Source organism: Oryza sativa, chromosome 11 (genome assembly GCF_034140825.1).
Source record: "Oryza sativa Japonica Group chromosome 11, ASM3414082v1".
NCBI lineage: Eukaryota > Viridiplantae > Streptophyta > Magnoliopsida > Poales > Poaceae > Oryza > Oryza sativa.
In genome coordinates this window covers 21,886,296-21,899,690 of record NC_089045.1, presented here as the reverse complement: position 1 = coordinate 21,899,690, position 13,395 = coordinate 21,886,296, and the positions used below count along the sequence as shown (strand labels likewise).

At 39.2% G+C, this 13,395-nt stretch overlaps 1 protein-coding gene across 1 annotated transcript; it reads left to right on the top strand.

The window, feature by feature from the left end:
- Positions 1 to 3,613: 3,613 nt before the first annotated feature.
- LOC4350674 (uncharacterized) lies at positions 3,614 to 10,398 on the top strand. Its single transcript, XM_015760138.3, has 14 exons — positions 3,614 to 3,740; positions 3,894 to 4,184; positions 6,776 to 6,913; positions 6,997 to 7,078; positions 7,234 to 7,310; positions 7,396 to 7,511; positions 7,625 to 7,736; positions 7,888 to 8,004; positions 8,736 to 8,827; positions 8,959 to 9,025; positions 9,155 to 9,233; positions 9,327 to 9,418; positions 9,900 to 10,043; positions 10,185 to 10,398. The coding sequence occupies exons 2-14, from the start codon at positions 3,981 to 3,983 to the stop codon at positions 10,209 to 10,211; spliced, it is 1,347 nt and encodes a 448-aa protein (XP_015615624.1). The 5' UTR covers positions 3,614 to 3,740; positions 3,894 to 3,980; the 3' UTR covers positions 10,212 to 10,398.
- The last annotated feature ends 2,997 nt before the right edge of the window (positions 10,399 to 13,395 follow it).

Here is a 13,395-nt window from a genome sequence, read left to right as displayed (position 1 = left end):
GTACAGCTTGCTAGCTAAATACTCATGCATTACAACGAAATTCAAGAATGATAACTTAATGATATGTTCTTTTGTTCTAATTTGCTATACCAACATATATTGTAGAAAAATATAATTTGAGCCCTTAAATATTTTATGACATATAGCAGATCCATCCTGAAACCACACGAAAAGATAGTTAAGCTTAGATGGACCACTTTAGCCCATGTACCGACTGCATGCCCATAACTTAGACACCCTTTGGCCTAGTAGACATCTCCTCTTGCCACTACTATTGGGTCCCACATGTTAGATGGAAGTGGTGGAGATAGTCTCAATGCCACCATCACTACTGGCTTTTAAAGTAGTATAGATTATAGATATGCTCATAGGAAATGGGACCAAATTAGCTCGAGGGTTAATTGACCACTACTGGCTTTCTATTTTTTTCGGAATCTACCATAAAGTTTGCCTCTTGATCATTTTGGTTTTCGAACTCACCTATTAGGCCACATTATCAGTGAACTCAACTCGACTGGCAATCTCAATGGTGTAAATTAAGAACTATAAAAAAAATTACTACCGGAAGATCTCACGAACTAGCTCCTAGCAAGTTGGAAAAAAAAACCCTTCTCTCCGGCCCGTCACCCTCCTTTACTTCCGGGGCTCCTCATTGGTGTACTGAGGGAGGGGGGGGGGGTTTCCAATGACAACACTTTTAGTTACAATTGATATTATTCACTGCTTGTCAAGGTTGCCTCGACCTCCACTTTTGAGAGGCCCTATTTGGGTTCGTGTCTGGGCTTTACTTTCTGGAGTTCACCACGGTTTCTACGATCCTGTTGTCGTCACCCTCGTCAATCTGGCTGCCACCATTGCGAAGACTGCAAAGTCAAGGACTTGTACTTCTCTTTCTTTTAGAGTCCTTTGCATTTTATATGCTCCAAGTGTAATTTGGCCATCTTCTAAGGGCCTCTTGGCAAACCTCACTGTACTTTCAGCTGGTACTATGAGAATCTATTATATACCACTGAGTTTACTCTAGTTTAACAATTTGCCATCTACTTTATCTCCCTCTATAATATGCTATTAACTTTTTCTTTTTATACAATATGCTATTGAAGTAGATACTTTTTAAGAAATGTCTAAAATATCATTCAAGTTATAAAGGGTAGATGTGATAGATATGTGGTCGACGGACCAGGAAATTAAGGATGGTCTCTGGCTCCTCTTATCATTGTTGACATTTTCCCTTTGCTATTGAACCAATCGGTCAATTTTTCATAGTGACGCACAAATGATGGATCTTGCTGACCAAGAGAGTATGATCTAGATCCCTTATCTTTTCTCGTATAATAGATCATACTCTCTCTCTCTTTTAATATAGGATTAATTAGATCCATGCCATTAAAAATATGCTGGTTTTAAAATATACCACTAGTATTCAAGTATTTGGAACCATGCCATTATAATTTTACACATATTTGATACATGCCACTATTTACCATTTGGATGCATTTACAAAAAAGATTGGACAAAATTGCCCTTCTTCTTCCTTCCTCCCCTTCTTCTCCATTCTTCTTCCTGTTCGATGGCAGCGGTGGAGTGGCCCGGCGGCAAGCGGCGGGCGGCGAGCTGCAGTAGCAGCAGCGAGCGGTGGGCGGCGGCGGCGGCGGCAGCAGGAGGCGGCGGCGGCGGCAGCAGTGGCGAAGCGAGCGGCCCGGCCTCCGAACCCCCTCGCCGCAGCCGCCGACGGCAACCCAACAGACCTGCACTCCTCTCGCCGCCAGCCGGTCCCTCACTGGCCTAAAAACCCCACGAAACCTCCCTCAGAAGTCCACGTCTCCCCTGAATTCCTCGAATTCCATGGCGGCCGTGAAGAGGATCATCTGCTGGAAGATGAGGCGGCTGATGGACTTGGGGTCGTCGTCCCAGGGGTAGTCGTGCTCGAGCTGGAGGATGTACTTGGCGGAGCGGCCTGGCGGCAAGCAGCGGCAGCAGCGGCAAGCGGTGGCGCGACGGCGAGTGGCAGCTGCAACGGCGGCCGGTGGAGCAAGAAGCAACGGGAAGGAAGATAAGAGAAGAGAGAGGTAGAAGATGAGGGTATTTTCTTCCAATACATGCAAATACGTATCTTAATGGCACCACTAAAATTTCAAACAAGTATCAATGGCATCGTTACAAATACGCAAATAGCAATGATATATTTCAAAACCAGTAAAATTTTAATGGCATAGATCTAATTAACCCTTTAATATATGACTATGTTAACTTTTGGTACAATTTTGATCATTCGTCTTAATGTCTTATTCAAAGTTTTGTGCGAATTTTAAAAATATAAGTATTAGTATTGCTTAAAATTCCTTTAGTGATAAATCAAGCCACAACAAAAGAAAAGATATTACTTACTCCCTCCGTCCCAAAATATAAACATTTTTAGCATAGTGACAAGTCAAACATTATTAACTTTGACTATTAATAACGAAAGAATAAAAAAGATTTATCCTGTAAAATTGATGTTACTAGATTTATTATTAACAAACTATCACAATATGTAACTCTTTTTATTTAAAACCTCTTACTTTTCTAGATATTGTTGGTCAAATTAGCATCTCGGAGACCGTGTCAGAGTCCAAAATGCTTATATTTTTGGGACAGATGGAGTAAAATTTTAAAATAAAACATGATATAAAAAATTAATGGTGCCATATATTAAAAACAGAGGTACGAAGTAGTATTTATTTATACTATCATCTGAATAGTTGAATAATTTTTTTACTAGTAGTAGAACTCAGAGAGCTTATTGTATAATCCCTCCGTTTCAAAATATAAGCTTTTCTAGGACTTCTACATGGTCTTCGAGATACTACTTTAACAAACAATATTTATAAATGTAAGATGTTTAAAATAAAGAAAGTTGCATATTATGATAGTTTCTTTAATTCTAGTAACATTAATTTTACATGATTAATCTTTTTTTTTTGCTATTAATAGTCATAGTTAAAAATGTTTGAGTATGTTAAAAATATTATATTTTAAGACTGAGATGCTAAGTTCTCAATTACAGTAAAGTTGGAAGGCTGATTTGGACAAAATGTAGCTCTAATGCTGAGTAGATATCGTCGGGCGAGATAACATGCTGACATGCATGTTCCCGATCGAGTCCAGTCTGAACTGGAACAAAACCATGCCAAAGTGACCTAACGATTTTGATATTAGATACAGCAATTGGACCGATGGTCCCAACCCTAATCACGCCTAAAAGATATTTATCCCCATCAAACTGTCTAGTTAGCTGAATTCATCTCGATCCTTTTATTAATTAGTTTTCGAGTTTTCGTCGAAAAAGACAAAACCGCCTCTTGTTAATGTTAATGGGTCTCGTGCAGTGAATGCAACTCTGGTTCGAAATTTCGGACCCCCGGCAAATCATTATCTCGTCTAAAATTTTCGTTTTTTTAATTTGGTTAAAATTTATTCAAATTTAGTTAAATTATGTTAAAATTTTAAATAATTTTGGTCTAAAAAGGGCTGAAAATCCTCAAATTTCGGGGGTTTCAATGCTACTGAAATAGTCGAATTTTTTAGCAAAATCGAAAGTGAAAACTCTGGTCATGCGACGAGGCGCACTCCTACTCAACTCCTACTCAAATTCAATGGAACATATTTTTCTGATTTTTCAGTCACTTACGCATCCGCGTCCTGAACAACAAAACCAAGAAATTAGCAGAGGGGACTGTAAATTTGCACGCGTGAGGCGGGTGAGTGACGCACAAATTAAAAAGCCACGTATGTGTAGCACTACAACTTCCCATACGTTCTTGAGATGGAGACAGAAAGGCGAATCTACAGTATAGAGTGACCTTGCAATGCAACACTAGCTAGAGCTCACTTCTCTGTATATATATATGCAGCTGCTGCTCATCGCCAAATCGACGGCAACAACTAACGATTGATCGCCATCAAGTATAGCTATAGCTAGCTAGCTTGTGAATTCATCAATGGAGATGACGACGACGACGGAGAAGTGCATCAGCAGCAGCAGCAGCGTCCATGGCGGCAACAATCGTCGAGAAGAATACCCCAAGGAGGGAGCCGACGACGACGTCGAGGCAGGCGTCCTCGGCCGTGACGGCGAGGCTGCGGCGACGACGACGCGGCAGCGCCTCGTGTCGCTCGACGTCTTCAGGGGAATCACCGTCGCGGTGAGCTTAATTAATTCCCATGATATTTCCATCTCCAGTGAACATATTCTCTAATCATTAATTCCATTTATCTTCTAGCATCGATCACCATTAATCACGTTTATTATATTCCACGCAAAGCTAAATTAAACTGCGCCAAATTAAGTATAATTAAGTAAAGGTACACGTCTAAAGAAAGTAATACTAATATAGTAATTAATAAGCCAGTGACATGTTGACATGATTAAGCACAGCGCTTATCACATCATATCATATCATATCATATCAGATATAAGTGGAGGAGAATAATGCTATAGAATTGTGATAGAGGAAGAGGGCATAATATATCTGTCTATCTATTATCATCCACGAGGGGTGTCGTCGTTGCTTCTCCATCACAGGAGGATCGAATAGGGGCACGAAGAGGATAAAACAGAAGATATATATGCTCGGTATCACTACCAGCTTAATTAACTAACGGCTGTGGCTTCGCGCGCGAGCTCCAGCCGAAATGGACGGCCGGATTCGCGCCATGCAGAAAGTTGGGTGCCTCTTTTTTTTTTTCTTAGCCGCGTCGCGGTCGTCGGTGAATTCCTAATACTCTTTCCGTCTTAAAATATATAAAGCCATTGATTTTTCACATAATATTTAATCATTTATCTTATTAAAAAATTATATAAATATCATTTATTTTGCAGTGATTTGTTTTATCATAAAATAAAATTATAATATTAACTTATACTTTTACATATTTATACTAAATTTTTAATAAGACGACCAATGGTCAAATGTTATGTGAAAAATCAATTGTGTCATATATTTTAGGAGAGAGAGGGTAACAATATTTATATATATATAGCCGTTGTGTTAGACTGTTTGTCAACCATACTTGGACACGATTAATCCTAAATGAATATATACGTGCATGGCAATTCACCCACATGTTAAAAAAAAGGTATAACTAGCGGTGGCACATAGAGAAAAGTTTTTGCTAAATTTTGCTTCTAATTAACAAAAACATTCAAAATCCATTGTGTGTTTGCCTGACAAACCCAGGCGGCCATTCGAGGTCGCCTCGCGTTGGATCCAATTTGTATCGTAAGCAATTTGTATTTTCCATTTCTTCGGTCGATATTTTTTGAATTATATTATGTTTTACTCAAAATATGATGTATTAGGTATGGACTACAATAACAAATGACTTAGGACTCCTTTGGAATTTATTAGTTTTGTATGACTTTCACATAAGTAGTTCAATTCCCACAAAAATCTCTATAAAATCCTCCATTAATTCCAAAAGGAGGCTTGACATAGTTTCTTTAATGGGAAGAGAGTTTTTTAAAAAAAACTAATAGTCACATCGTTTCGTCTACCATTGATTATAAGTCGTAATACTTATTAGCAACTTAAAAAAATAATTTGATGCATAAATATTTTATATATTTGTTATTTGTGACTTAAAAGCTCCTGGTGAAAAAATATTAAAATTAACTCTAAAATTAAGCTTTAATATTTAAATGTTCGCTTCGGCTGATAAGCTAAATAGAAAATGACCTATAATAAACCAATTAGCTACTAGCTAATATTCGACATACTTGTAGGACTAGCTTCCACCTTCAATCCGTGACCCTTGCCATAGGGAATAAAATCTTTGGCCTGTCTCGTATAGCTTTTTTTTTTTCTGAAAATCTGCAGTATAGCTTATTTTATTTTTTAATTGATTTTTTTCTTTTTTTTTTGGGGGGGGGGGGGGCGTTCACCATTTTCATTACCCATTCTTGTTGCCATGCTAGGTCAGAAACTGACTAAAAATCTACTTAAAATTCGCACATCAAATTTTTTTTTTGAGAAAAAACGGTGCAAGTGGAGCCCCATCGTATTTTTTGAACCACCCAAAGAACTAATAAGAGTTTTTTTGGCAACCGGTGGATATCAATATATTAATCCATTATGTACATAAATATAAACCTAAATACTTTTGTGTACCTACACCTAATAGATTAACATGCATATGTACATGTGTATATATTCTATTGATTTCTCTTGGGTTAAAGAACCAAGTATATGTAAGCCATAAAGCTGAACTTTCCCAACTTGGTGAAGTTTGTCAAACCTTTATTATGATATCTTACGTTATTTTAACTAAAGATAGACAGGTACCTCTAAATATATATATGCTCTCAACATTTGTTTTGTTTCCATAAATTAAGAAATGGAATAGGGCTTTGCCCTTTTGATCTGAGAAAAAAAGAATCATATATAGTACTTGCACAGTATATCTTCAACCAGTCCACTTCCTTCCATGCATGAACACCTTAGTTAATTACCTGGAGTAGAAGATATTTCTTTTGAAACACTAGCTTTTTCCCCTAGTTGACATATAGTTAATTTATACATTTTACGGTCTTGGAGATACTAAGTGATGTGCTATCTGGTACTGTACTCCCATAATTCTTGCTACTTTTTGAACTCCCCAAATGACAAACAAAATTGTGATATTTTTTTGGTACCTATCGGTACATTCCAAGGGCCCTAAATAAAACTTATTGATTAAAGTTATTACTATATATATCGTCTGTAGATCATGCTAAAAAACACCTACAATATTGCAGCTTATGATCCTCGTGGATGATGTTGGTGGCATTGTCCCGGCGATCAGCCACTCTCCATGGGATGGCGTGACGCTAGCGGACTTTGTCTTCCCCTTCTTCCTCTTCATCGTTGGGGTCTCCTTAGCTTTTGCCTATAAGGTATAGTAACCAAATAGTAATGTGCATATCATTCAAATTAAATCGGAAACCGCCTAACTCTGGTTAATTCATGATTTGTGCAGAAAGTGCCAGACAAAATGTTAGCAACCAAAAAGGCCATGCTTAGGGCTGTAAAACTCTTCATTGTGGGCCTTATATTGCAAGGTAAATTCTTATAGGGTTGGGATCAATCTAGGAATTGAATGAAATAAAGCCATAGATATGGGATCTAACCATCTAGGTGTACGAAGCATATATCATCCACATATATAGCATAAAGCACAATAACTATTGAATTCCCACTGGAATGATCATGTTAGGTGGCTTCTTCCATGGCATCCATGAACTTACCTATGGTGTCGATATTCGCAAAATTCGGTTAATGGGTGTACTACAGGTACAAACACAAAGTTCCAAACAGTCCCTACTGTGAGCAATATATAAGAGCTTTTTACACATGATATTTTACACACTTGACGCAGAGGATTGCAATAGCCTACTTAGTGGTGGCGCTTTGCGAAATCTGGCTAAGGAGGGTTAGTAGTGGCGGTAACATTGGCTCTGGCTCTATGTTAATAACAAGATACCATCATCAGATGTGAGCACACTTTACACAACTTGCTAATTTATCAGCTATTGTTAACTGATCTTAAACTTAAGAAATTTCTCATGCATTACATCACATGTTGTCCTTTTCCTTACTTTGCAAAGGTTTGTGGGTTTGGTTCTGGTGGTCACGTACCTGGTGATTTTGTATGGTTTGCACGTGCCAGATTGGGAGTATGAGGTCACATCTCCGGACTCAACTGTGAAGCATTTTCTGGTAAGTTTTTTTTCTTAAGAAATTCTCCTATATTTTAGTTTCTTAAGAAACTCTCCTATGTTTTAGTTTCTTCTGTTTGTTGTTATCTGAAATGGAGAAATCCACTTTTGATTGCTTTTATAAAATGTTGCTTTTGGATGGGTGGTTGCAGGTGAAATGTGGAGTGAAAGGAGATACAGGGCCAGGTTGCAATGCTGTTGGCATGATTGATCGGTCTGTTCTTGGAATCCAGCATCTCTATGCACATCCTGTTTATCTGAAAACAGAGGTACATATATGTTGACATAGACAGATGAATTTTAAGAACTACTCCGTTCGAGAAAAAACTAAATTCTATGGATGAATCTAGATAAATGCTTGTCTAGATACATTGTCAGAAGTTGATTCTTTTTGCACGGAGGGTGTACTTAAATACTAAAAAGTTCAACAACAAATTAACCTAAACAATAATGATCATGCATTTTGGGATGTGAATGCATATAATGTTTGAACACCGCAATATGTTCCCCATTCCACGATTTGTTTATTTTCTTTAGATATATTAATTGTTTAACAATATTTTTCATGGAGGAAACTAAGGTTGCGATTATCACGATATTTGGACTTGTTGTACCTTTCTTATGCAGCACTGATCATTTTTACATTGTTTTTTTATTGTGTATCATTTTCGTCTATGCACATAGTCTATTAGAGATTGGACAAATGTTGTACAAAGAATATGATGAATGAAACTAAGTAATGGAGACTAAAAAGCAAATAACCATAAATTTTTATGAACGCAAAGGCACCTCCCTTCCTCTTTTTTTTGTGTCTCTAAGATGGAGAGGGTTCATCTCACATAACTTCCCACCTAATGTGAGTACGTGATCCCTGACATGTGGGTTTAAGGGTGGTGGGGCCTACATATCAGCGATCACGTCTTTATGTGAGAAGATTCCAATCCCTCTAAGATATTGGGAGTAATTTCGAGTTCTCTTTCTTTTTTTTTGACAATTGCAGCAATGCAGCATGGCCTCTCCACGCAACGGCCCTCTTCCACCTAATGCCCCATCATGGTGTGAAGCTCCATTTGATCCTGAAGGGCTTCTTAGGTGAACAAAACAGATTTTTTTTATATAGTTCTCTAATTGAATTTTAAATCATAAAAAGTACAGCATAAATGCATCCTAAATGTTGTATGCTGGCCTGTTTATATATAAATGGACACATACAAAATGTGCAGCTCGTTGATGGCGATTGTGACATGCTTAATCGGTCTCCAGATTGGCCATGTAATTGTCCATTTCAAGGTAACTAATCATTTTCCTGACGGCATTTCCTCCTTTGAGCCGTCGGGGAAACTTGTACTGCGTTTTTCAGTAACATGATAATTAATTATGGACTTAATCATGATATAATCAACTTCGATATGCATGCAGAAGCACAATGAGAGGATTAAGCGATGGTCGATTCTATCATTGTGCTTGCTCACTCTTGGCTTCTCTCTTCATCTCTTCGGTAATTAATAATTCTTAATCAAGGCCAGATATGTGATTAATTAAGGCAAAGTATTTGTACTAATGAACTATTAACACTCATATATGTGTGCAGGTCTGCACATGAACAAATCACTGTACAGCCTGAGCTACACCTGTGTCACCACTGGCACTGCTGGTTTATTCTTCGTGGCTATCTACCTGCTGGTTAGTAACAATTACTCCTCTCTCTCTCTCTCTTAACTGACATTGACTTTTAAATATACGTTTGGTCATTCACTTCATTCAAAAATTTTATACGAGTATAAAAAATATAAGTGATACTTTACGGGCTCCGTAGCAGAAAATTATATATTCTGTCAAAGAAAGGACTTAATGATAAAATAAATAATAGTTATATAAATTTTTTAATAAAATGAATTGTCAAACTTATATCCAAAAGTCGGCAGCGTTGAACATTAAAACCAGAGGATGTATTAATTAGAACTGAAGTACTCTTGAATAGATAGGTGTGGCTACCTGCTTTCAGTTCCTGACTGGAAAAAGAGACTAACTCAATGCATGTTGATACAGAAATTACTACTATATTGGACACCCAGAATCCCTGATTTAATTTATTGTGCCCTTTGGTAATTAAGCATGACAGCTGTTTTGACGATTAATAATTAACATGAAATCGTTTTGTTAGGTGGATGTGAAAGGGTACAAGAGGCCAGTTCTTCCCATGGAGTGGATGGGCAAGCATGCTCTGATGATCTTTGTTCTCGTAGCATGCAACGTTATCCCAGTACTGGTTCAGGGATTCTACTGGAAAGAGCCCAGCAACAACCTTGTAAGTGATCACAAAACTCCTCTTTAATTACCACTAGTACTAATCAGTTGCTTTGTTCTTAATGTTTTCCTTATTTTTGGGAATTTAATTTCAGATACTTGGACTGCATCATAACATATATTTCTGTTAATCTTTGAACAGCTGAAACTCATTGGAATAGGAGGCTGATCGATGAATATATATCTTCCGGAAGTTCATGAGAGGGGATAATTAAGCTGCAAGCACAACATCATCATTTGCAGTGTTAGGTAGTCTACTGTTGATTTAGTTTTTTTTTAAAAAAAATGGTCTACGGAATGGCATAGAAATGGAGCAAGGCCAAAAAATCAATAAAGTCAACCAGCTGCAGATACTAGATTGAAGTGATTATGAACGAGGGGTCGATCGATCTGATCCAATCCCTTCAGATTAATTGGAGGAAAGAATTTTCTTTGAACGACGAAGTTCTATCGATAGAGTAGGAAAATATTACAATATTACAACCCTAAAAGGTCGTAACTAGAAAAACGAAAAAAAATATATCACCACCCATACACCGACAGCGCCAAACACGGATCCAGGAGAAGGCTAGCACCGGACTGGCCGCCGCTAAGCGTAACCGACCGCCGCTAAGCCAACAATAGAACACAGCCGAGATCGCCTAAAACCTTACCCTTACAGCCAACACAAAACCCCACTCTATCCAAGTATTTGGGATTTAGGGAGGGAGGGTCAGAGAGAAGAATGGAACTCCTCTTCCCTAGGCCCTCTGACGTGGTCAACTTGCAGAAGCTAGGACGCCGACACAAGAGGATATGAATCTAGAGAGAGCTTGCACCAATTGCTTGGGGGGATTTGGCAAGGGGATGCCTAGACGACGTCTCCAAGGAGAGAAGCGACGAAACACCGCTGCCGCCGTCCGTCAAGGTCCCAAAGAGAACCGAGACTGGGCTTTCGCCCGACAGCCACACTTGAGGGTTGTGACGGCACGACAACGCCCTCAGGAGGGGAACGACGCTCGAACATTATCGTTGCCCTAGGTTTTCACCCGCCGTCCACCACCTGCCGATCTACAACTGTGCACCATTGCTCCACCGCCATCTGAACCTCCGCCGACACGTGGGCACCACTGTACATGCGCCCCGCGCCGGCCAGTCTCCGCGTGCTGCCGACTCATCGAGGCCTCACCGGGCTCTACCTCCACTGGCCTCACCTCCCGCTGCGCGGTCACCGCTCCGGCCAACACCGCCACGCTGGCCTCGGCCGTGTCTCCTTGCATCGCGGCCTCCGGCCACGCCTTCTCACGCCGTGCCAGCTTGCAATGCTCCTCCTTGTACTACACGGCCTCCGGCAGCACTCTTTGCGCCGCCCGGCCGCAAGCCGCGTCTCCTTCGCCGTGCCGGCCACCGGCCTCGCTGACTAGCCACCGCGCCGGCCGGCCACCGGCCCCGCTGACCAGCCACCGCGCCGGTCAGCCACTCGCTGGCCAGGCACAGCCGCGGGCCAGGCAGCCACAACCGTTCGCCCCCAGCAACAATAGCCGTGCCTCCGCAACTGCCGAGGTCACCCACGCCTCCACGGCTACCACGGCCACCCGCACCTCCGCCGCTGTCGCGCCTGCCGCCGTGCCTCCGCCGCCGTAGTGCCTGTTGCGCCTCCACCGCTGTCGCCGTCGTCCGCGCCTTCGCTACGACGCCGCGCCTGCACGCAGCCTCCCGCGCCTCGACGCCGGCGCTGCGCCGCGGGGGTGCCAGATCCAGCGGTGGCGGTGCTGGATCTGCCGCCACAACGCCTCGTCGCCGTGCGGCCTTCCCGACGGTCCGCGCTGCCCCTTCGCGTAGAGACAGCCGCGCTACCAGGGATAGGAGACTCGCCGCCGCCATCCTGGTAGGCCGCGCGGTTTCCGGCGACGCGCTCCGGCGGTGGCGAGACGAGGAAGGGGAGGGAAGTGTGGCATGCCAACTAGAAAAATTATGGTGCTACTTACCTTTCTTGATTTGGCAACCCATGATACATTTGCATCAGAAGTGTACTCTCCAGTCAGAGAAGAAGATTAAGGCACATATTTTGTCTTTAATTAAACTAGCATGGTGGCACGCGCAGATTGCACGGCTAGCATAATTATATTTTCTCTCATATAATAGCATATATGTTTTCTCATTATATTATTCAAATATATTAAAATGACAACATAATTTTAAATTTTGCAATAACTTTACAAAACTACTGATGTGTAATATTCATATTGTATTTTATATACGTGTTAGTTATTTATTATTTTTAATATCAAATTTTAGTTATTTGTAAATTACATATATATTCCTATATGGACTCTAGACTCGTCTTTTAATATTTCTTTTTTTAATTTCGAATTTTCTGTAAATTGTATTTTTATATAGACTCTATACTCTTCTTCCAATATTATTTATTTTATTTCTGAATTTTTATTATTTTTAATTGTATTTCTATGTGGACTCTAAACACATCTTTCAATATTCTTTAATTTTTAATTTGAAATTTTAGTTACTTCTAAATTGTATTGCTATATTGACTTTAAACTCTTCTTCCCATGTTTTCTTAATTTCGAATTTTAGTTATTTGTAAATTGTATTTTTATACAGATTCTAAATTCTACTTTTAATTTTATTATGTTTATTCCAAATTTTAGTTAGTTTTAAATTTCTATATGGACTATGTACTCTACTTCTAATATTCCTTATTTTTTAATTCCGAATTTCTTATTTTTGTTAATTGTATTTCGATTCTATACTCTACTTCTAATATTGCTTATTTTTAATTGTAAATTTGAGTTATTTTCTAATTGTATTTCTGTATCGACTCTATACTCTACTTCTAATATTCCTTATTTTTAATTCCAAATTTCATTTATTTCCTAATTGTATTTCCATATGGATTCTAGTCCCCTCTTCTAATATTCCTTATTTTTTAATTCCGAATTTCAGTTATTTCGGTATTTCCTAATTGTATTTCTATATGGACTCTAGTCTCCTCTTCTAATATTTATTATTTTTTAATTTCGAATTTCATCTATTTCTAATTTGTATTTCTATATGGACTCTATTTTTTCTTTTTCTCCGATTAATATGAGAATTTCTAGGCTATGAGAGTGAACGTGGAGACTCCTTTTTCTATTCTTTTAATAATATAATAGATTGGCTGAACAGATTTATGGCAGAAGCTGTAGATGTAGATTATTTCCATTATAAAACAAAATTAACTGAGTATGTTCCACTCCTCAGTGCTCTCTATTTGTGACTTTTTGGCTGCGTTAGAAACAGCTAATTAGTTGCACGTAAAACGAGAACATGATTAGTATATGATTAATTAAGTATTAATATATAAATATTTGATG

Coding starts and splice junctions, on each gene's coding strand:
- LOC4350674 (XM_015760138.3), top strand. CDS start 3,981: ATGGAGATGACGACGACGACGGAGAAGTGCATCAGCAGCAGCAGCAGC. Junction 4,185..6,775: donor TCAGGGGAATCACCGTCGCG/GTGAGCTTAATT, acceptor ACAATATTGCAG/CTTATGATCCTCGTGGATGA. Junction 8,828..8,958: donor GATCCTGAAGGGCTTCTTAG/GTGAACAAAACA, acceptor CAAAATGTGCAG/CTCGTTGATGGCGATTGTGA.